At 32.3% G+C, this 24322-nt stretch overlaps 1 protein-coding gene across 7 annotated transcripts in view; it reads left to right on the top strand.

The window, feature by feature from the left end:
- Positions 1–24322, top strand: part of SLC4A10 (solute carrier family 4 member 10) — a 284739-nt gene that overhangs the window by 165188 nt on the left and 95229 nt on the right. For 4 of the 7 annotated variants that reach the window (XM_077883538.1, XM_077883536.1, XM_077883540.1 and 1 more), the window contains exons 6-10: positions 56–244; positions 10087–10178; positions 11150–11239; positions 16046–16203; positions 19536–19623. In XM_077883538.1, the coding sequence (XP_077739664.1) occupies positions 56–244; positions 10087–10178; positions 11150–11239; positions 16046–16203; positions 19536–19623 (617 nt within the window). The remainder of the gene's footprint in view (positions 1–55; positions 245–10086; positions 10179–11149; positions 11240–16045; positions 16204–19535; positions 19624–24322) is intronic. The other 3 variants (XM_077883537.1, XM_077883542.1, XM_077883541.1) reach the window with 3 other exon arrangements.

Raw genomic sequence — 24322 nt, 5'->3', positions numbered from 1 at the left:
GCTTGCATACTATACTAATCTGCTGTGCTAATCTTTTCTTGGCTTCCCTCTTCAGATATGGTCCTTGACCAACAAGTGAGCTCAGGTCAACTCAATGAGGATGTACGCCACAGGGTCCATGAGGCACTGATGAAACAGCATCACCATCAGAATCAGAAAAAACTCACCAATAGAATTCCCATTGTTCGTTCCTTTGCTGATATTGGCAAGAAACAATCAGAACCAAATTCCATGGATAAAAATGGTAAATATTTCTTTATTGTACTTTCAATGTTAACATAGGTATCTGAAATTTCAAAGTGCTTCTTAATTCTTTAAAATATATTTTATTTAAAAATGATCTATTGAAATACAGATTGTTGTAGTAGAATTCTTTTTTATACATATGTAGTCTGATTATCAAGCATCAAATTGTAGAAATTTTAATAAAGAATTTGAATTTCCTGAAATACTCATGAAAGAATGCAAAGGAAACTTTTAACTAATAAGTTATATATTCAAATGCAGCAAATATCAACTGAGCATCAGTTGTATCCCAATCAAGGTCCTAGTCTTTGTCCCACAACCTGAGAATGTAATGTAATGCTTTGAGTTACAGTTTTTTTAAGTTAAAATTAATAATGATCACCAATCATTGTTTGCAGAAAAAAAAGATACTGATTTCATGTTGTTCATACTCAACAAATCCATGAGAGATTAACTAGTGTATTGCTTGTGGCTTTCCATACAAGCCTGATTTCCAGTTCATAGGCTCATTGCTGTTTGCAGTGCTACATCTTCAATGTCCATGGAGCCACGGTATACTTACTATATTTGCACACCAACATAGATGACACCAATCACTGTTTTTTTTTTTTTTTTTTTTTTTTTTTTAGCAATTATGACTTCTTCTTAATGACTTGCGCTTCAGACTATTTTGTCCTTCTTTTGTATTTTGTCCTCTCCTTTCATGATTTTAACCTTCATCATTTACACTAAAGAAGCTGCTTAGGACTCTCTTGTTACATCCATCTTTTCCATTAGTCTTGTGAAGGAAAATAAAGTTATGATGAGGATAATATGAATTTGTTAAACTTTTGTCAGCCATAAAAGTTCCCAGTTTTAAAAGATAAAAGTTAGTGAAAGTAATTTCAAATGCTGTTCTAGAAACACTCCAACTTGCACAAATGCACTAAAGCATATATTTTTCTGCATGGACTATTTTATGTCATCTTACTCCTACTTTCAAAAGCTTTAGTGATGCCTTAAATACAAATGCATGAAAATGATTTTTCTCCACATTTTGCTTTAAATGGGATTTTTAAACCAATTTTCCTACTGTTGAATCAAATATATACATATAGGAGAAATGCTTTAATTAAATCAATGAAGATGATTAGATTTACTATTGTTTCAGAGCACAGAACCAGTTCTTAATGGCAAAATGATTTTTGAAGTACTTATTTGAATCTTTAAGTCATTATAGTTATATGGCGTCTGTAGTTGTGCATACACACGTATCCCCTACTTTCTGAAACTTCGTGTTATGCCACTTTACTTTGTTTTTTTGTTCTTTTTTAAGGATTTTTTTTTGAGAGAGAGAGCACGTGATGCACATGCATGCATGCATGGGGGAGGGGCAGAGGTAGAGAGAGAGAATTTCTAGCAGACTGCTTTCTGAGCATGGAGCCCAATGCTGGGCTCGATTGCACGCCCTTGAGATCATGACCTGAACCAAAATCAAGTTGGTCACTTAACCTATTGAACCACCCAGGCACTCCATGCCACTTCACTTTTACAAAAGTCCTACATTAGTGCCTATTTTCATTAACCAAAAGAAATCTGAAGAGGATTTTGCTTTTATAAAAAAAAAAAAAAACCCTGTTATTGTACTAATGTAGGTCTTAAAAGTGAAGTGGCATTAAGACAAACTTTCAGAAAGTGGGGCATACTCTTCACTTCATGCCGTTTTGGCTTATGAAGGGTTTCGTAGAAACACTCTACTGTTGCATAGTACTTTATTGTAGTAAGTTCAATAAAGTACTTTATAACATGTACCAATTTGTATTTGTAGATTCCACTGAGGATTTTGAGAATTTGTAATTTGCTTTAAATCACATCATATATTAAAAATATATTCATATTCTAAATAACAATATACTTTAAAATATGTTATAAGTAAAAATGGCAAAATGAAGCTTTTATGTTCTGAGACTTAATCTAAATGTAGTACATTTATTAGGCTTGTAATACTAGAACTTATTTGGGTATTATGATATTAAGAAACAGATTCAGATATTTAGTAATTCTGACGTTAGGCCTATGTCTACATGATTCTGAAGACCTTATTGAAATATCTTATGAACTAACTCTCTATGAATGAGGCACATTTAAAAAATTCTGCCTTGATTTGATTATTTTTAATAGAAATCATACAATAAAATCTATGTCTATATGTAGGATATGTGTTTATTTAAAAATGCAAGGATCTTGGATTGTGAACTAGCCATAATTTATATTTCAAATTTCCCTGGGAATAATGTTTACTATAAAATAATTTTATTGCATTTTGTTCTTGGAAGGAAGAAGGTAGTAAACCTACTGGATGACTAATTTATTGTAATACTATATAGACCTAAACATACTATTTGATATTGCTTTAAACTTCTGATAAACATAAGAAGCAATGATAGAATTATAGCCTTGAATCACAAGTCTACATATAGATACCTAGAGATATAGCTTTCTAAAAGTCTAATTTTGCCTTACTGAGGCAAATGCTCAGTTTTTCTGAAAACTAGAATGTGAGGAGTACTGAAGTGATTGTGTCACCATCTGTATAATCAGCCTTTATCTAAACACATAGAGATCTTTTTGAGGCACACATTAGGGTAATAAAAACTTGGAAACATTTCTAATAAGATTCATATACCCAATTAAGTATTGTTGTAGAGTATGCTGTCAGAAATGGCTTTCTAAGCCTAGGCTTATAACACCTCCTTGTGACTCTGTTTTGCTTCTTCATACACTGCATAATTACGTGTTGAGAATTCTGAAAATATGTATAGACTTCACCAATTTAGAAATAAATCTCCTATCCAGAAGTGAAAAAAAGTGTGAAAGACCTTTATTACTAAGGTTCTCAATCTACTTAGGAACTCTAAAAACTGACAAATTCTAGATAAACAAACAAATCGAAATTCATAGTCATAAATATAGATTTGACATTGTTTCAAAATATGCAATAGAGATGTATTTTTTTTGTGTGCAGTAGTACAGAGAGATGCAAAAAGATTTTAAGAAATCCAAAAGGGTGAAAATAATATTATTATTTAAAAAAATCTCTTCAGCAGACTATTTATGCAAAAAAGACTGACTTTTTTCTTTTAAGATTATAGAATAGGAATTATATGGAATGAAGATTTTCTAGAAACCTGAAAACAGAAAATGTTTGCTTTCACCAGCAAAGGGGTAGAAATAAGCCCCCTCTTGTTTTTAATATACTTTCACTTTAGAGGCAAAACAATCGAAATTTCCTCAAGAGTGAACTGATATTTATATAAAGAAGTCTAAAAGAGTTGAATAGGATAAGATTTCTGATTCTTTAACTGACTTTTCCTTGAGCATATTATCTTGGTAGTAATCCCAAGGGCTAATTAAATTCAGATGTTTCAAACGGAGAGTCTCAAATGTGGATCTTCCCCATTTTATAGATTTGATTTGCAAGATAGTGATTTCCTTGTTCTTCCTCTCAAGTCTGCACTATTTTGTTCATAACTTTTTTAGTGATTTGTGATAATTTGTTAGTCTCACCTCTAAATATGTTAGCTTTACTTTTTTTGTACAATTTTTTTCTTGGTGTTTTGCACATTCTCTTAAGGGCTAAGTTGCAGGATGCTATATGGATTCACCGTGCATTTTAATGCCACCATGCTGTGTTTAACTTTCACTTTTCATTAAGCATCAAAACTGTGAGAATTAAATGTCTGATTCTGATGTTTCAATAAAAAGTGACAGTTACATTTGGCAAAACAACAGCAAAAAATAATAGAAAAATAATATCTCCTTTAACATTAAAACCCTGAAAATGATATGGGTAGAAAGTACTCAGAATAAATATATCAAGAATAATCAGTAATTCCTTGAAACTAGGACTTTCTAAACATAAAACTAAGACTTTTGAGTTAAATTATCTCAAAAGTAAATATATCAGTATTTGTATTTATCATTTTGGTCATGTATTTGATTATGTATTGAGACATTTGGATTACAAATCTATTAAGTATTCTCACCCTTCTGATAACATTTATATGTTTTAAAAATAATTTAAGACTTAGGTGTTTGATCAGGTGTAGTTTATTTTCATTCCACTGTGTTCTACTAATAATTCTAACTATTTCTTTTCCTTCACAAATCTTTTCTCCCTCCTATTATAAGTTGCATCTTTTATTTAGGATCGCAGAAGGAGTTACAGAGCAGAAGGTTTCTAACTTAGCTTCAAAATCGTAGGTTACTGGAGAACACTTAGTTTTGAAAGGATGAGGTATGAGTTAATTCCGTAGGCCTGTGTAGATTCCAGCCCTTAAAATAATGTACACATGTTTACTGTGAATAATTTTTATTTGTGGCTTTTGGAAATCAGTTTTATTGCTTTATAATCACTTCTTTTACAAACGCTGTACTTTTTATTTTCAGATGTATAATGTTTGCATATGTTGAGATATTTATATGCTTTCATGTTTTTTAAATACTGTGGTCTCATAAGTAAGATAACAAAGAGTTTAAAAATTATTCCTCATATTGTTCTGCCTTTGAAGAGAAAAAAAACCTAGACTTATAATTCTTAGAATTACTTGAGAGAAAACATGTTAAAAGATTCATGTAGATGACAGAAGTAAACATTGTTATTCAATAAAGGTATTTTTCCATTGTTCAAAAAAAAAAATCAAGGTGGCTTGTTAACAAAACTGACAGTTCTATTCAGAGGCTGTATTGTGGCTACTGAGTTTTACAATATCAAGACGATATTAACAGCAAAAATAGACCTAATATGATGTGTTTAAATTTATTATTTCTTATATTACATTAATTATTTTCAGGCATACTAATTTTTCTCCAGGTTTAATTATGTGCATACTTTTTATGTTTTTGAAATATAGCTCACCTAATCAACATTTTCTAAATATTTAGCCTTTCTTTCTTCATGTTTTCTATTCCCATAAATAAATGTATTGTTACACATGTATGTAACTTTGTCATTCATCTTTATATTTCTTTATTTTGCTCTGTCTTGTGTCTGTCTCTAACAGGCTCATCTCATCTCTGTACCTCCCTCATCTCCTACCCTTTGGGTACTCTAAATGCGTTGAAGGTTTCTGAGGTAGTGTAAATCAGCTTGGTCTCAAGGTTAATAGTAATGTACCTTTATGTCTTCATCCCAGTTTCCTTCAATACACATGAGTTTCAGCGGATTAAGCAGTAGCAAATAATGCTATACTTACGTGATATATTATTCTCCTACTGATTTGAATTTGGCCAAATAGAAGTTAAAAAGCTGCTGTTTCACAATACTTATGTACATAATTTATTTAAAGAAGAAGAAAACTATAGGTAAGGGCTTAAATGAGTTAATCTGATACTTTACAGATACTTTGAGAACATATTTTACAGTTGTTTTTCCATAATTAGGTGTTTTAATAATACTGACATTACTTAAAATAAAAAAATAGTACTTTTGACATAATCTTACATTCCTTCCCCACATCTTTATGAAGAGGGAAATGACTATGCCAGTCTCACAATGGACTTAATGAAAAATTTATGAAGTAACAGGTAGAAAGGCAGAGCTTTCACTTTCTAATTAGCAGTTACTTAAATTATTCTTAATTTTCTCCTATGCTTGCCCCACATCTTTTATAATTTGCCTCAGAAAAATACATGGTCTATAATAACTTTTTATCTGATGGATACATGCTCCCTCATGGAGGTCCAGAGGAAAAATGAATTCATGACTCAAAGGAAAATGAATTCAAGCAGTTGCTAAATATGAATACTGCATAATATGCACTTTAATTAATAAGATGTATGACAAATATTAGAATTTTGGATTTAAGATGGTGAACTAGTTGAGTTTAAACGCCTGGAAAAATAGGGGCACCTGGCTGGATCAGTTGGTAAAGCAAGTGACTTTTAGCCCTAATGATTCAGCTTGATAGAGAATTTATCAAAGCTCAGCTAATCTCCAGGTTATTTTAGCTATGTAAATATTTAAGCTTTAATATGTAGATTCCAAACCCCAGTAGAATTTTGAGATGTTAAAGGGAAAAAGAAAGTCTTGTCTTTGGAGTCATGAGCCCCAGGTTGGGTATAAAGCCCACTCTAAAAAAAAAAATTATATAAGCCTGGAAACATAAACACGTGTAGGATGATGTTAGATTTCTTAAGTGTTTAAATTTAAATAATCAGGACCATTTCCCAGTTAATATCAATAGTGTCCACTTTTCAATTGTTTTACTCTAAATAAAATTAGACTACAGAGTTAATAACTCTCTCTCTCTTTGGATAGTCATCTTCATCCCTTAAAATTACTTAGATATTGTAATAACAGATGTGACTAAACATTGCAATGACATTTATTTATAGGATATATTAATATGGATATTGATCAGTGGGTAGGATGAAGGTAATATAAAGAAATAGGCAAAAATATGCATGTTCAAAAGCATTGTGGCATCATGATTAGAAAGAGTATCATAAAAGTTAGCATTTATAAAACTTCCACACATATATGTGAGTGCCAAGTCTTAACCTTATACCATTTTGTCCTGGAGAGAAAAATATCCTAACAAATTCTTTGTTATTCTCTTAGAAAACATACTCTCACTTTTGTTTGAAGGTAAAATCCTGTACCTTAAAATTGTCAATCTGTGAATTACTTTTGTCTTAAACAGAGAGAAAATAAGGGATACCATTTCAAAATCTATATTTACTGCTTCTTTTTATGTAATAATATTTAAGTTAATAAAAGTCGCTTTGAAATCCAAGCCCATTCCCTTCTTCTGAAAGGCAGTAACTTTTGGAATAAAGTATGAAAAGATCAGTGTCTACAAAGACAAAGACTATAGTCATAAATTTTTTTGATTTATGGAACTTTTGGTCATCCAACAGACTATACTTTGTGATTTTAGTGTTTTAGATAGATAAATAGATGATAGATAGATAGATAGATAGATAGATAGATAGATAGATAGATATAGATCTAGGTGTATGACAAATACACTTTTAAGCCCGTTAAAGACTTCTGTTTTTTAAAAATAACCCAAACCAAAATTGTAGTTTAATTTTTAAATAATAATATCTATGTATTTTTCTCCATCCTGCCAAGTTTTCAGATACTGCCTAGAAGATAGTCACATTTAATGTCTATTGTTTCATTTTAACAAATTAATGTACATACTAAGAAATAAAATTTGGAGTTCTCTAAACTTTGCAGGACAGTTAATGTGATTAAATATATTTATTACTAATATTTACTACTACTATTTAACCATTACCTCTGAAATGTAAAACATATCAAATTTGTGGTTTATATTTCTATAGCATAGGTTGGTAATTTATAGGCCTTTTTCCTGTATTAGCAGACATCCCATGCATATCTCTAGAATTTAGAACTTGCAAAAAATTTCCTTTCATATCCTATGTCTTCTGCTAGTTAAGTATTCTCTGCTAGATCCTTATTCATGTTGCTTAAAATATTCATAGAGATATATTTCAAGTCTCTTTCTGATTATCACCTCTATGAGGTAATATTTTGTAAAATTTTTATCGTCTTAGAACAGGAACAGAATAGAACAATACATCTCAACGTGCTAATATTTGTAAGAAGAAATACAAGTGCCATGTTTTAAAGATATCACATGAGTTGAAAGTAATTTATAAAATATTCTGCTTTTAAAGTATATATATGAAAACACAGGCTATCCAATTTTTTCAGATTTTAAGTTACGGCATATTTTCTATCCAATTTAATCTCTTCAAAGTGGGTAATTTTACATTGGTTGACTCTCTGTATGTATTTACTGATCGAATTAAATAATTGTCCCTTCATGTAGTTTTATCATATGAAATAAATTATTGTAAGAAAGCCAATATATATTTATTTAATTTTTCCATGCCTTGAATTTCACCATCCAGTTTTATGGAACATTCAGTAAATATATTTATTTAATTTTTCCATGCCTTGAATTTCACCATCCAATTTTATGGAACATTCAGTAAATTTAGGTTTAAATATATCTAATGTTCTAATTCATGAAAATATGGAGAAATGATGTGAAACTGGTGATTGAAGACATCTGTTAGTAGCACAAATGCATTATGTAAAAGGTTTTTTAAAATTACAGTTATTATTTTGAGAATGATAAATGAAATGGCTGCTAATGAACAGTTCACAGTCATAGCCGCACATGGCGGTTAGAAATGGGAGAATGAAAATAATTGATGCAGCTTACGTCTGTCATTTCTCTGAAGTTCGTGTATCTCTTGGAATATGATATAATCAGAATTTGTGCACATAGTTGGAAGTAAATTTGCTTTAAAAACTCATTTTAAAAATCTTCACCCAATGTATTATTTTACTTTGTGTAATGAAAACAGAGAAATATTTAAGTTTTGGAAGAATCTTTAGTCCATTACTCTCAATATAATAATTTTAAAACATAACAAAATTGTACTTATTAATAAATGACCCCTGCGTGAGAGCCTTAATCATTCCAAAAGCAAAGTTATAGTAATATTTGGAAGTAAATTATTAGTATTTTAAGTCATACTTGGTAATTTCTAGGTAACAAAGAATAAGTGTGACTTCAGGAGAAAATTTAAAGAAAAGGTTCTATTTGTATATTCATTAATAGTTTAGAGAAGTTTGAATAAGTACAGTAAGTGGAGAAAATAAGACTAACGGTGAACTTTGAATAAAATTGAGATTCAGATAGGTACAGAGAAAAGGGAGGCAGAGAGAGGAGAGAATGTTCCTGTCTAAGGCTGAGGAGAATAAGAGCAGTAATTTGGAGTCACTGAGTTATGGTCATAAATATGGCCAAGGGTTCAAAGCTAGGTTGTCATTACTCATTTTGCAGTAAAAGTAACAAGTGAGGATGGGGAGAGGTTAGAGAAGAGAGATGCAAGTGAAAGTAAGCAGAGCTTGTTAAATTTTTTTTCATTTAATTGCTGAATATGGACAGATTTCAGATAAGCTGTGATTGAAAAGATGTTTCATATTTTGTGAAGAATGGAATTTATTTACTCATTGTCACATCCCTACCTTTGCTGTCCATTTAACTAATATATTTTTCCCTGTAAGAGGAGAAAGACTACAAAGTAATTAACTTGCTGGTGAGTGTTAATGGAAAACAATACTATTCAAGTTTATTGGTCTTTTCTCATGCAGGGCAATATCAGTATTCTTACATAATGGAATAGTGACAAGGATAAAATTATATTCACAGGGTCTGTACTGTGTAAGGGAAGGTATTTCTAACTGCACCTCTCATAGTAACTCTCTTTAAAAGTTACTGTCAAAGCATTTTTTTCTCATGGTCTGTTTCCTTCAGACACAATAGGAAGTTATAAGTATGCTGTGTATTCAGAATATATCTGAATAAATATTCATAAATATTTGCCTTTTAAAAAAATTTACATTTTAAATTCTTCTGGTTGAGCCTAAATCATAGATGTCTATCTTGTCATACACATGTATGTCATATATGTGTCAGTGGTTTTGGATGAAATTTAGAAATCAATGATGTTTCAAAACCATGATTAGATTCAAATATTTTGTAGATGATCTTCTTCATAGAGAATATCTAGTTAGCAGAGTTTTAATCTGAGAATTGGCTTCTTTTTCTTGACTGAATTCTCCCATTTCTACCTGTAACTGACAAATAAGAGAATTTGTATTGATATAGATCTATTTATATTGACCCTTCATGCTTACCTCATAAACTCATTAAGAAACCTATGTTAGCCTAGATTAATTCATTATTTCACTCAATCTGTCTAGAATTATATAAGTAATTGTTTGTATTCTGTAATAACAATTTCTTTTAGCAGGTCAGGTTGTTTCTCCTCAGTCTGCTCCAGCCTGTGTTGAAAATAAAAATGATGTGAGCAGAGAAAACAGCACTGTTGACTTTAGCAAGGTAAGCTTTTCTCTCTCTCATTTAAGTAAGCCGCTGAATTATTACTAGAAATTATTAGCCATTTTAAGAGGTGTTGACACAACTTTTTGCATGCACTTTTTTTTGTTGTTTCTTAGCCAAAGCTTGATACTGTTATAGATGATGTTAGCATTTAAGTTCACATGTAGCATTTGCTTATTCACAAAACCAAATGTGTAAGTTTTATGTATAGTCTTGAGGTTTCAGCCACTTGAGATAATGAATCTCTTAGAGAAAAAAAGAAAAATTCTCACAGAGAACTTAACAGAAGTTTATTGCTTAAAACTATTGCTGGTTATTTTTTTCAAAGTCATTTTTCTTCTATTTGTGGAAAAACAAACCATATAATAGAAAACTTCATTGTCATGATTGAGAAAGGCATTGTCGTATTAGTAGGGAAACACTGGAACATAAGACTGAACAGAGTTTTGAATAAAAACATAATAACAACGGACTCTATTGAGGGATACATCTAAATAGAACAATTCAAATGGAATCCTTTACTTGAACTTATTCTAAGAAAATAGAATACATGTGATTTTGGTTAGCAAATTCCTTGTGTTGTATATGTGCTATCTATCGTAGGCTATGGCACTACTAACACAGGAAAGAGGAGGTTTCATGTTGACAAAAAATAAAGAGTGTCAACAATTCTCTTGAATCTGAGTGGCTGAAACAGTAGGAGCCCAGAGTGGTTTTTTTTCCCCCTTAAAGCACTTAGCACTGGTGATGACTGTAACAGTGGGAGGAGGTGGGATGGGAAGCAGAGTAGAGTTGCCTGCCTCGAGCTTCTGAAGGTTAATGGCCATCAGCAACCTGTCGCTGTTTCAGAATGCCCCTTCCAGTGCCTAAGTGGTCTAGGTCTAGTCATGTGCATGTTCTTCCTCTGGTGCCTGGTGGAGTCTCCGTGGGAGCACGGTGTACCAGCTTAAGTCTGTTAATTATGCGTGCAGGGACTGGGAGGCCAACAAAAGGGGCATACTAGTCCCTGTGGGATGAAACAAAGGCATGAAAAAGGACCTCCACACCAGCAAGACAGAGAGGTGAGGGCACACTTGGGCTATGTTTCTACAGTGGTTCAAAGCTCATTTCACCATATGGTGGCATGTGATTCAAATATTAAGCCAGTTCAAATGTATGATTCCATTTGCCGCTCCAAAAAACATATCCTTTTAAAGCATTACATTTTCATTCATCTGCAAGTTGGAATAAAATTGTCACAAACTGCCATACATTTAATTTCTGAAATTCTTCATTTGAGATGATATCTTAAAAGCAATGACATAAAAAGTTGCTTACTTACTTATGCATACACTAACAGTATAACAAGGGCATATTTAATGTTCTCAAAAACAATGATAATAAATCACATTCTTTGAAATAAACTACCTTTTAATTTTTTAAAGGACATAACCCCTTGACACTGAATTTTATATCTCCATATGATTTTGCTTTTAGTTCTCTGACCTATCTATGCAGCCTTCACAAACGCTTTATCGCATCTGAAAGAAGATGAATAGTGTCAATTGGAGAGAGTAGTCTTATCTTCAGGTCCCCCAAAACAATTAGAACGACAGAAGAGAGAAAAACATATATTCTTTCTTTTAATCTTTGTCTTCTCTGTTACATTTCCAATCACTGGTCCATTTCATCTTTTAACAGGCAAGTGAAATTTCTACAGCCCTCTACTCAGTGCCAACCATCTATATTTCCCCGTTTCTTGTCTATATCACAGCACATTGGAAAGAACATAGCTTTTGAGAAAGAACATTGGATCTTGAATCCTAACTCTAGCATTTCTAAGCTACTTGATCTTGGAAAAGTTCTCTAAACTTCAGCTTTCTCATTTATAAAATAAGAACAATAATACCTATTTATAATTTTGTTGTATGTAAAGATTACATGAGGTAATGGAGAGAGAGAGCCGGACAGAGTGCTGAGCAATATAGGAGACATTCAATAAAAGATGGCTGTTATTATTGTCATTGTTTTTAATATCAGTGGAAATAATAGTATCAAAAATAAATACTAGACCAGAATTTAATAGTTTTGTTCTCCTCTGGATGTCTAGTGCTTTGAATGGCACTTGGGATGTATTTGTTGAATGAACCCTATGAGATTTAATATAATTTAAGTCTTTAGTTCTGGAATTTTTTTTCCAAGTAATACTTATTACCTTATAACCTGCAAGGGCAGAGTAATAGGGTTTGGAAAGAACAAATGTGATCCATTATTACAGAAAAAAATTTTAGTGCCAGATTTGACAGGTACATAAGTTAAAGGTTTTTTTAGCCCTAATGAATTCAGCTTGGTAGTGAATTTATCAAAGCTCAGCTAATCTCCAGGTTACTTTAGCTATGTAAATATTTAAGCTTTAATATGTAGATTCCAAACCCCAGTAGAATTTTGAGATGTTAAAGGGGAAAAGAAAGTCTATTCATTTCGTGTGACTTAATACTGTACCCTAGGTACATTCAGTCTATGTATTTTTAACCCTTCCAACGGATGTTTATCAAATGTATTAATTTTTAAAATACATGTTTTAAAATGTTTTAAAATATAATCTGAGTTGTCAGGTTTTTGCTTCCTACAATGCTTTTAAAAAGCAGATATGTCAAAAACACTCTATATCCTTTTGTTTTTTAAACTGACTGTAGAAGATGGCTATTATATATATATTTCCCAGATGTTAGTGGTATTTCTTTTATTTCAAATGACCCAAAGAACACTTCTCATTATTTTCTATGTAGAAGGAACTTTCTTCTGCATCTATCTTTAGTATGTGAAACATACTACAATGAGTGGATTTTTAAAACCTTGAACTATAGGAAACCTTAGCAATCTTCTCATTTGAGAAGTGAGAAAGCTGAATCCCAGAGAGAGTAAGAGAGCTGCTCAAGATCACTGGCTGGTTAGTGTCACAACCCATTTTTCCCCAGAGAATCCCTATTAATTTTCTTGTACTTTCTATAATGGGCTTAAGACTTAAACTTTCTCCTTGAAGTCCCATCACTGTTTCCTTCACATCCCAGCATGTGACTTGTGCAGACACTTCTTGTTCCACCATGATCTTCTATCTAACCTTGTTCCCTAGAGAAATATTTGTTTCTCATCGACAGCTTAAGTACCAAATGCCCAGAATAAAGCTTCTTTCCCTTCTTAGCATAAAGGTCTTAAAGAGCCCCGAAGCATGAGTGTGAATTCATATTCATAAGAATATACCTTGATTTCTTCAAGGTCCTATTGAAAGAATCAGAAAATCTGGTTTCTTTATGTTCACTCCAACTGTTTGAATCCATTTGAGGTTTGTCTTAGAGATATAATTCAGCCTAGTTTTACAGAGCAGTTTTAGGTATTTGTAATTTTATAAAAGGTTAAATTGTGATTTTTAAATATGATCTTTTGTTATATTAAAAAGTAGTTAGATTGTCAAGGTTCTTTTGAATAATTTAATAGCACAAATACAAAAACAGGGCTAGTGCAAGAATAATATAGTATGTAATTGTATAATATAATAATATAATTAATGTATTATATAATCCATTACCCCCAAATAAATGACTACCCCAATAAAATAATGTAATGAGTATAATGGCTACTCCAGATATATATCGTTAACTATAAATTATTACATTTTAATCAAAAGACAAATTTGCTAGACCTGAAATTACAGTTTTTCTAAGTAACAATAATCAATGATATATTAGGTATTAGGTAATGCAAAAAATTCAAATGCTAGGATCATATATTTCCTTTTGTAAAATTAGGCTATTTCAGCACACTGTGTATTCCCTAATTTAATTAAATTGCATCCTAAGGCATTTATTTGTATGATTGCCATCAGCCTGAGGCACAGACTTCAATAGTTATGGCTGTGGCATTTGTCAAGCAATAAATTAGTTTATAGAAAGTTTTTGGGTGGAATTTAAATTTCTCAGTAAAGTTATGACAGGTATTGCCAATGTAATTCATATTTATCAATTAAAGATTTTCTTAAAAAGTGTTTTCTCATTTTAAAATTAGTTCCAGTTTATTAACATTGTATTATTGTCATTTCCATTGGGAGAAAAAACAGTTGTTTACTCTCTTAGGCTCTAAAAGACTTAAGAAGATATATTATACTTTTCTCACAGGTCTAGTAGTATATAGGTAATCTTTTATCCCCTTATTGAAAATTTATGCATTATTGTAAAATTTGTAAAGCATTACTAATTTAAAGCATTTTCAATGTGTGCATTTCTTCTAGCTACAAAAATAAAAATGAAAGTATGATAATAATTCCCATGAAATTTAACCTTCTATTATTAAGGTAAATAAATATTTTGTATCTATAAATTAAAAAGTTAGATTCCATAAAAGGAAAATAATTATCATGTAATATCCCAATGTATGTGTTTTATGAGTTTACAAATTTATATTTGGAAGAAAATTTGTGAATAAAAACTTCAGAATTTATATTTGTTGTAATTTCTTATAGGCAATTTTGCTTTGTTAAATCATTATTTTCCTTAAAACAGAACATTGGTTCTATTTCATGTTTTTAGTGGAGTACTGCAGTTTATTTTTATGTTTAATCCTTATGATAAAATGTGTACTTTCTATAATAGGATTTATGTTTTATGGCACCCTTATCTTACAGAAAAATTAAGTAGTTTTAAACCCTCTAAATAGCTATGGTGAGGTCTCGATTTCAGAAAGCAACATATTTAATGTAGTCACTATAGTATGACTATGTACTTCCTAAAGTACTCATCCTAAAAGTTTTAATTTTTTTCATTCTAAACTTCTTGGAAAAAACCTTTTCAAATCATTAAGTTTGCAAAAGAAAAAAACCTTAGCCTCACCTATGTTTACCAGCACTCTTTTCTCTCTCTTTGCCATTCCAACTTTGATCTCCAGCCCCTATTTCATTAACATGAGAGCATAAAACCAATTACTATAGCAGGTAAACTCTTATTCTCCCTACAAACAGATAACCATAAAAGCAACTCAGAGGAATTAGAAACAAGAAATAGGTCTTGAGAAATTGACTTTAAAATCACTGCTTGGTTTTCACTGAGGCCCTGTGCATAAAAATTGGTATTTACTCTTAAGAATGTTTTACAGTCACTTTCCAGAATTTGCCTTTTAAGCATTTCTTCTTGTTAATCATCACTTTTGTTTTATGTGCATTCATTTCAGTCACAGACATCTCATATCAGAAATTCAACTATGGCTCTTCTGCAACTTCAAATGTTAAAGTTAATACCTTTATTGTTTTCTTTGCTATATCTAAATTCTAATTTCTGATGAGAAATTAAATTGAAGATTGATCAGGCCAAGTATAAAATCTGAAGGATATAGAAAAACTGGAAGAAAAATGGAGATTAAAGTCATAATTTATACTGTAAAGAGAAACATGGTTATATTTCTTTTGAAATAGGCATATTTTGAGTATTAATTAATTAAAATATATTGTGCACAAAATTAAGATAATGTAGTACAGAATATCTAAATCTATTGGCAAGTACTAATTAAATTTTGACTAAGGTATATTCTTTAACTTGAGCACATGTTTTTCTCCCTGAAAATTTCGATTGCTGACGCTGAAGAAGCTTCTTTTAAAAACATTAGCGAAACTAGAGTATTCAACTTATAACATAGAAAAATACACAAGTAAAGAAAAAAGTTATTATTTTTAAAGGGCAACTGAGATGTTTAACTATTTTAAAATATTATTTACCTTATATTTACATAAGTTGTATATATTTGACCTATATTTATTGATGGATTACCATGTGTGAAGCATTGTGCTAGGATATGAGTTAGCAAATTTTGATTTATCTTATTTTACCTTGTGATACTCTCAGGTTGATCTGCATTTTATGAAAAAGATTCCTCCAGGTGCTGAGGCTTCAAATATCTTAGTTGGGGAGTTGGAGTTCTTGGATCGAACTGTAGTTGCGTTTGTCAGGTTGTCTCCAGCTGTCTTGCTTCAAGGACTGGCTGAAGTTCCGATTCCAACCAGGTAAAAAATATCAGTGCATCTTTTGAATTTTTTTTAAACCAAAACAAACAAACACAAAAACAAAAAACAAAACAAAAAACCCTAAGAGCTAAAACCAAAATGAACAAGAAATAAATATAATTTCCTCTGAAAGTTTTTTTCTAGAAACTAATGTGTAATACACAAAATTGTTTCTTCTTGTTTGTGGAAGAGGAGAAAAAGTACTTTAAAAATTATTCTGTCCAAAAAAAAAAAAAATTATTCTGTCCTTTCCTCCCTTCTCTCAAACTCCAGTGTTTTCTTTCAGGCATGCTCCTCATCTCTGAAAATCTTGTTCTATATCACCATGTACATCCTTTCTTATAATGTTGGCAAAAGGGATAAAGTGTTAGGCTTTCCTCAAAGACTACATTAGATGTGGGCTAAAGAGAGGATCATATGAGGGAGGTCAGACTCAAAAAGGCGAAAGCTTAGCTTATGCTTGAATGGGTAGGCCCTCCAGGTACATGTGAGTGCCATCATTAGGAGATGTCTATCTAATGTACTGTGTATTTCCATGTCAGGCATGGTACGCTTCCCATACAGAGTCTAAAAAATCATTGGTAGGAGCATCGGAGCATCATGGTACTGTGGTTGAATTCAAATCAAAAGTACAAATTTACTTTGATGACCTAAACTTATTTTTCATTTAACTATACATAAAAACTAACAACTTAGGGATAATACAAACTGAATTATATTATTTGTCATTTATTTCTATTTTATAGATAAAATATATGTCCATGGGCAAAATTGTGAAGAAAAAGAAGAATATCGACTTCAGCATATTAGGTTCCTAGCAATTCATCCAGAGGACCTTGCTTTCTTCCCTTTCCCCTCCATCAGATGGAATTTCTATATACAGACAGCCTTTACTCCATGAATATTCCTGTAGCAAAAGATATTTAGGGAGGGCTCCATTTCCCCCATGATTGATGCTCTTTGAGACACTATAACTGTTTCAGATGCTATTGGTATCCCTCCTCTTCCAAACACTGAATACCTCAGGCAATTTAAAATGATGAAAAGTTCAGGTGCTATTGTACTGGGTTTGTAAAATATGTTCCCTCTGTGGGCCTTTGCCCTTAACTAAAAACACAGCAGCTTATATCATTCTATGCTTTGATTATGGATAAGATATTCCAAAAATATGGAACAGTTTAGCCAGGAGAGGCCTCATTTCTTAAGAGCTCAGCTGACTAAAATAAGATTTGGTGTGTTCAAGTACCTATCTCTGGGGGTGCATGGGTGGCTCATTCACTTAAGCGACCAACTTTTGATTTCTGCTCAGGTCATGATTTCAGGATTATGAGACTGAGCTCTGCATTGTCAGGTTGGGGGTGTGGAGACTGCTTAAGATTTTCTCCCTCCCTCTGCCAGCGTCCCCCTCTTCCCACCACCATCAAAAAAAGTTCCTATCACTGAATCTGTGACAGGAACAGATTTGAGGCAGGAACCTGGTTACCATTCAGATTATAAAAAGAAATGTCTGTTCTGTTCATCCTGTTGGAGGGTTACTGAGACTTCTGATACCTGCCAACTTTTATTAAAAAGAAGGATGATGACATAAGCACATTGAAGTGACATCTGAAAAAAAAGTGACATCTGACTGATTGGACTGCATTTTTCTGTGTACAACTTGTAACCCACTTGAGTTTTGGGGATTTTGGACTTTGGATTTAAGATGCCAAACTTACTAATTGTAGAGGTATTATTTTAGTAGCTTAAATTTCATTTTCAGTCTTCCAACCAGTGCATTCCCTTTCCACCATTTAGGAAGGTGTCTGATGAAATTGTGCGTCGATGATGGCTCTTTATGACAAAGATAGTTCCTGTATTTCAGAGAAAAGAAAAGAAAGATTCCCAGGAGTAGAGAAAAACCTTAATGGGGTTATATACCCTCACTTTGAAAACTGTCAAGGTTTAGGTGACCTCATTTCATACTGACATAGCAAAATATGTGTAGAGAACAATGGAGGAGAAATTAGGGGCACAGGAGAGCCGCTGTATAAGGAGAGATTAAAAAGACTAGACTATTTAGTTTGGAAAGGTGAAAAATGGAAGAAGATTAGTTAGACAAATAGAATAAAGAAAGCTGTTTGAGGTTCCTAATTATTCTCTCTTAGAAGGACAAAGGGCACACCATGAATATAATAGCAACACATAGTAAAAATGTCAGAAAATAATTTTTAAGACTTTATAAACAGCCCATGGAGTAGAAACCTGAAAAATGGCAAGATGTACATAGGTTACAAAATTTCTTGAAAGTATTATAGTTGATAAAGCACCTGCCACCACATTAAGCTATTGCTGCCTTAAAATTATAGTGGACATTTCTGTATAGTAGAAACTGACTTGGATTCAGGGACAGCTGATGCAAAAAAATAATGTCAGACTCTCTAAAACTGTGTAATATATGCTTTATGTAAAAACATGCACAATCTCTAAAGTTTGTAACTAAATGAGGGGTAGGATTATAGTATCTGTTCCTTTACTTTTTATAAAGCTATTAGTCTTCACATTTAAGAGCATAAACCCATTTAACAAATTAATACCATGGAATTATATTGCAGAATATATGGCATTTTAGAATTTTCACAATTTCACTGAAGCATTGACCTTTTCAGAAACAGGAAAATTACTGGTCCTTCAAAGCTAGAGCATGTACTGATTTCTCAAAGTCTCCAGTTGTGATGATGACTTTGTTAGACTTTCAGTCTAATTTAGATGGAATACCACAATGCAGCCAGTATTTTTATTCCTCCATCATCAGTATTAATAGATCATTAACTCCCTATTTTTTCTTCCTAAATGATCTTTGATTCCTGACAATAATTTTTTATTTAATATAAATTTTACATATACCTACTGGTCTTTGACCATATGTTCTCTCTTTGTTTATAGTATTATGTTACCTTTTTCCTCTTTACCTCATTTTATGATTTGCATATTAGTGAGTGCTCTTCTTTATAATTCAGAAAGACTTAATCATATTTTATTTGTCTCACTTTCCTCCTCTAAAGGTTATAGAATCCTTAAAAATTCTAAATTCCATGGAGTTTCTCCAGGTAATTAAATGGGAAAACATTGAGATCAAAATAACCATGGATTCCCATTGCTCAAGGATCTTAAGCATGAGTCAATCATTATAAAATGTTTCAAAATAATAACAAACTGTGAAAAAATATGTATTTTACATTTAAGTCCTTATCTTAAATAATTCCTTTGAGCTAAATGATTCTGTAACTACTGAAGTAATTTTTTTATATTTCTATCTTGAAACTTTTCGTTTTTTTTTTTCTTTTTAATTACAGATTTTTGTTCATTCTTCTGGGACCCCTGGGAAAGGGTCAACAGTACCATGAGATTGGCAGATCAATTGCAACCCTAATGACAGATGAGGTATTTATTCAAGTTCATTGGGAACATTTTCCTCCACTAGGTACACTTAACTTTTGGAGTTCCTGTATTCATGACTATTTGTTGTGAATCAAATTTCTCTGTTTCAAATCCCCTTCTATGTTTCCACTATAAAATTTCCTTTGAAAAAATTTGTTTGAAAAGGGTAATATATTCACATACATGAATATAATGCTTTAAAATCTCATATTCTGATGAAAATGATTTAGTGACACTTAGAATATATTCATTAATATTCCCCTATAGTCTATGTGCTGCTAAAGTGAGCGCCATTGTTAATATCATTACAAATCTTGTTTGGGGCAAAGTAATTTTAGGATCTCAAGAAGAAACAGCGGCAGTTTATCTGAATAGTGTATATGACACCAAAAGCTATGCAACATCTATCAACTCTCTTTACAATTGCCTGAATGTTCTTAACCTGAGAGTCTTTGAACCATTAGAGGAGTTATAGATGAACTATAAGGGGTGTGTGATTTCTTTGATACAGCACACAAATTTTTCTATGTAAAAAGTTTGTGTGTTATCTTTTTGGATTGGAAAAAGCTTTTATCAGCTTCTTGAAAAGATGTGTGTCTCAAAAATTATGATCATAAAAATAAGAACATAAGTACTAATATATAACTGGTTTCTTGTATTCCCCAATACCTTATGGAAATCTATTGTGTATTGTTTTTATTGTTAAGGAAGAGCAAATACGAAAGGTCACAGAAGGGTCATACATTCAAAATTCAGTAGTAAATAACAAACAGGTTATGCATTTTTTAGAATCTTATCTAAATAATTTAATGTATTTATTGAATTACATGGCTTTGGATACTTGAAAATCTGTAAAAAGATCAAATTAGTATTGCCTATAACTTTTCCTAGATTTATGAAATCTGAAAATTTGAACTTGGTTTTCAGTTTGATATAAATTGTATTTTATCTGTCCAAATTATGTTTTATGGTTTTGTATGGATCTGTTATTGATATTTACACATAGGAAACCAAAAGCTAGAAGAAAAACACATTTTTCATCAATCTGAGAAAGAATCAACTTGATGAGTGTATTAGTTTCCTACGGCTACCACAAACACCACAAACTGGGGGATTAAAACAAAAATAAATTATTTTTTCACATTTTGGGGGGCCAGAGTGGGATATCAGTGTGTCAGCAAGGCCACATTCTCTCTGAAGGGTATAGGGGAGAATGTTTCCTTGTCTCCAGCTTCTGGTGGCTCCTGGTGTTTCTTAGTTTCGAGTGACAAAATTCTAATTTCTGCCTTCTTCCCCTGTGCCTCTGTCTTCTCCTTTTCTGTCTCTTAGAAGGATACTTGTGATTAGATTTAGGGCCCACCCTAATCTAGGATGATTTTATCTTGAGATCTTTACCTTTATTACATCTGCAAAGACTCTTATTCCAAATAAGGTCACATTCTGAGGTTCAGGTGGACATGTTTTGAGAGGACACTACTCAGTTCATACAGTGAGTATCGCTTTATTGAAGAAATCTGGAAGAAGACAGGCGACTTGGAAAAGGGATTTATGAGAACCACAAACCTGAACTCTCTTGAGAAGACGTTCACAGTATCTTTGCTTTTAGTGTTTCTATATTGATGAATATATGACACTGTGATTTGTAGTCCACAATTTAAGTACTGTGACTTTTATGCACAGACATTTCATATTATGTTCCAAATATGCTACATTAGGACATAAGATATTTCTGGGGCATGGGCTGTATTATATGGCGAGAGGAGCATGTTATATCATGGGAGGGACGTATATATACTTAAGATTTCTCTTTTCCTGATTCTTCTTTTCCTCAATTAGGAGTCAAGATTTTCTCAAAAGAAAGATATCAATTCCACAGGTTTGGTTTTTTTTACTAATCGAGTGGCCATGGAACAACAGGGAAGCATCCATGTTTTTTAAATTATAGATTTAGAGTGAGAGCAAGAAAGGATTTCCATCTATTTCCCTGATTAATAAGAACTACCCAATTTGAGAGCAAGCATTAGTTATCTAAATGTGGGCTCAAACATAATTCCCTTTGACTTGAAAGTTTAGAGCGTAGTTTTAGGGCAATTTGTAACTCTCTGTGAGCAGTGGGGTAGAGAAGCAGAAACAGCCAGAAAGTTACTACAGAAAATGAGAGCAATTGATTATAATCTACTATTATATGTAGATTTTCAATACTTTTAAAAGAGAAAGAACTTTTTTATTGTTCAAAACCCAGGTAGAGAAATTGTTCTGCTTATCTCATTGCTTTGAAGCAATGAATACTTATACTCATTAAGAACAAAATTAAAAAAAAAAAAGAACAAAATTTAATATGTCGATTCATAGAATTGAGTTAAGAAAGAGTATCAGATTACAGTATCAAAATGTAAATTCCATGGCAGCAGTTACCATTTATTATTCAATTTTGTGCCCTGATTTTGTCAGTTGCTCAAATAAATATTTGTTGACTGAGCTCTGTGGTTTTTCTCCTCTCCATACTGGAAACTTCTTGTAGGTAGTCAGTCTGTCTTTTCTTTTATCTTTAGACTTAGCATACTGTTTGGTCTTCAGTCAAGGTTTGATCTTTTTATTTTAATGAGTTAATGACTGAAAGTGCTAGTCATTTTAGCAATACCTGACATTGAATCAATTCAGTAAACTATTTTCTTCCTTTCTGTTTAGCATTAGTAGAGATAAATCATGATTTTGCTTATTGGCACTATTACCCATGTATTAATCCCTTAACATGCTTAAATCTTATTAAGCACGCCAAAGGGCTATTGTTTATATAATAGTATGCTGATGTTTATCATAATAGAATTTAAAACTGAGAATTTCTTAAAAATCTGTATTTATGAAATTCATTTAAAAATAACAAAAACAGTATCTATTAACATAAATGACAGTTTTATGAAAACAAAAGGAAAAACAAAAACAAAAAAATTACTAGGAATGGCATTGTTTTCCTTTTTCTTGTTCTGGATTTTTGAGCTAAGAATTTTCTCTATTACCCAGATTTTAAGTCAACGCTGACTCTTTCTGTTAATCAGCAAACATGCCCGATTATAGCAGCCACTTAGGAAATACCATCAAATAAATGTTCAGGTTTTCTCCATCATTAAAATGAAATCCCTTTCTGTTTCACATGGCATCTACCATTGAAGAACTGTTGATTGACTCTAAATTTCAAAAGTGTCTTTATTATAATGAGTTTTGGTCTCTATTTAGACAAATTCCTCCTTCATTTTGTTCTTTTTAAATTCAGTGATGTCAAAGAGGCAATGGGCCAGTCTATATAAGGTATTTGTAGGTCATATAAGGGCTTTGAGTTGGGAAGCAAATGGAAAGTTTTGAGTAATGACATGATTTATCCTGCATCTTAAAAGCATCACTTGGCTTGTGGAGAAGCAAGGAACAAAGCAGAGAGACCACTTAAGAAGCATTGCAACAATTTAGGCAAGCAATGGTAATGAGAGAGAAATCAGGGCAATTCCACTTAAAATCCTGTTGGGATTTATCAAGGGGCTTGATAAGCTTATTCTAAGAAATATATAGAATAACAAAGATCCAAAAATAGTAAAAGTAGGCTTGAAGGAAACAACACATTTACTGAAGTTTCCTCCTAATTCACTGCTCTTTTTTTTTCAGCCTCCTCTTTTGGATCATTCCTTCTTCCCACCCACTGCATTGATAGGAACTTTGCTTCTTCATTATCCACTCTGGTTCCTACATGATCAGTTCTTCCTCCCTGCTGTATCATATCTATCACCTTACAAAGATGATCTAGAATCTCCTGTCTTTTAAAAAGAAGAGAAAGGAAGGGAGGAAGAGAGGGAGGGAGGCAAAGAAGGAAGGAAGGGAGGTAGGAGGGAAGGGAGGAAAAAAGGAAGGGAGGAAGGAAAGAAGGAAGCAAGGAAGGGAGGACACTTCCTAGTGGTGTGATAGATATTAAATCCATGTGGCCTGCCTAGGTGATTCAGTCAGTTAAGCGGCTGCCTTTAGCTCAGGTCATGATGCCAGGGTCCTGAGATCGAGCCCTGCATAGAGCCCCACATAGGGTTCCCTGCTCCCTGTTCAGCAGGGAGCTGCTTCTCCTGCTCCATCTCCTCCTCCCCCTGGCTTGTGCTCTCTCTCTTTCTCTTGCTCTCTCACTCTCTCTCAAATGAATAAATAAAATCTTAAAAAAAATTTTTTTTAAAGAAATTAATGTCATGGTCACTGGCCTTATGAAGTTATCCTTGAGTCCTCTGTATCTTTCACACTCAAGTCCATTCTATCAATAAATCTTGCTCAACTCTCACAATATATCTAGAATCCTACTACTTTTGACTTTCTGAACTGTTTTCACCTGATTCTTACCCTTATCACCTGCCTGTGCCAATGCCCTCTAATGGCCTCTTACCTCATTCAGAGTAAAAGTCAAAATTCTTGTGACCTATAAAATCCTGCAGGATGACATTCTGCCCCTCTGACCTTTCCTCTCAGACTTCATCTCCTTGCTCTCTCTCTAGCTCACTCCTTCCCAGGACATGGCCTCCTAGCTACTTCTCAAATATGAATTACATACATGCTGTCACCTGAGAGTCTTTGCACTGGCTCTACCCTCTGTCTGGAGAGCTCTTGCTTCCAATATCTTGTTTTTTGTTTTTTGTTTTTTTTCCTGAAGTGTCTCATTGAGGCCTTCCTTAATCACCCT

Source organism: Canis aureus, chromosome 34 (genome assembly GCF_053574225.1).
Source record: "Canis aureus isolate CA01 chromosome 34, VMU_Caureus_v.1.0, whole genome shotgun sequence".
In the NCBI taxonomy this organism is placed as follows: Eukaryota; Metazoa; Chordata; class Mammalia; order Carnivora; family Canidae; genus Canis; species Canis aureus.
Note: the sequence above shows the minus strand (reverse complement) of the source record. Positions and strands in the feature narration are given on the sequence as shown.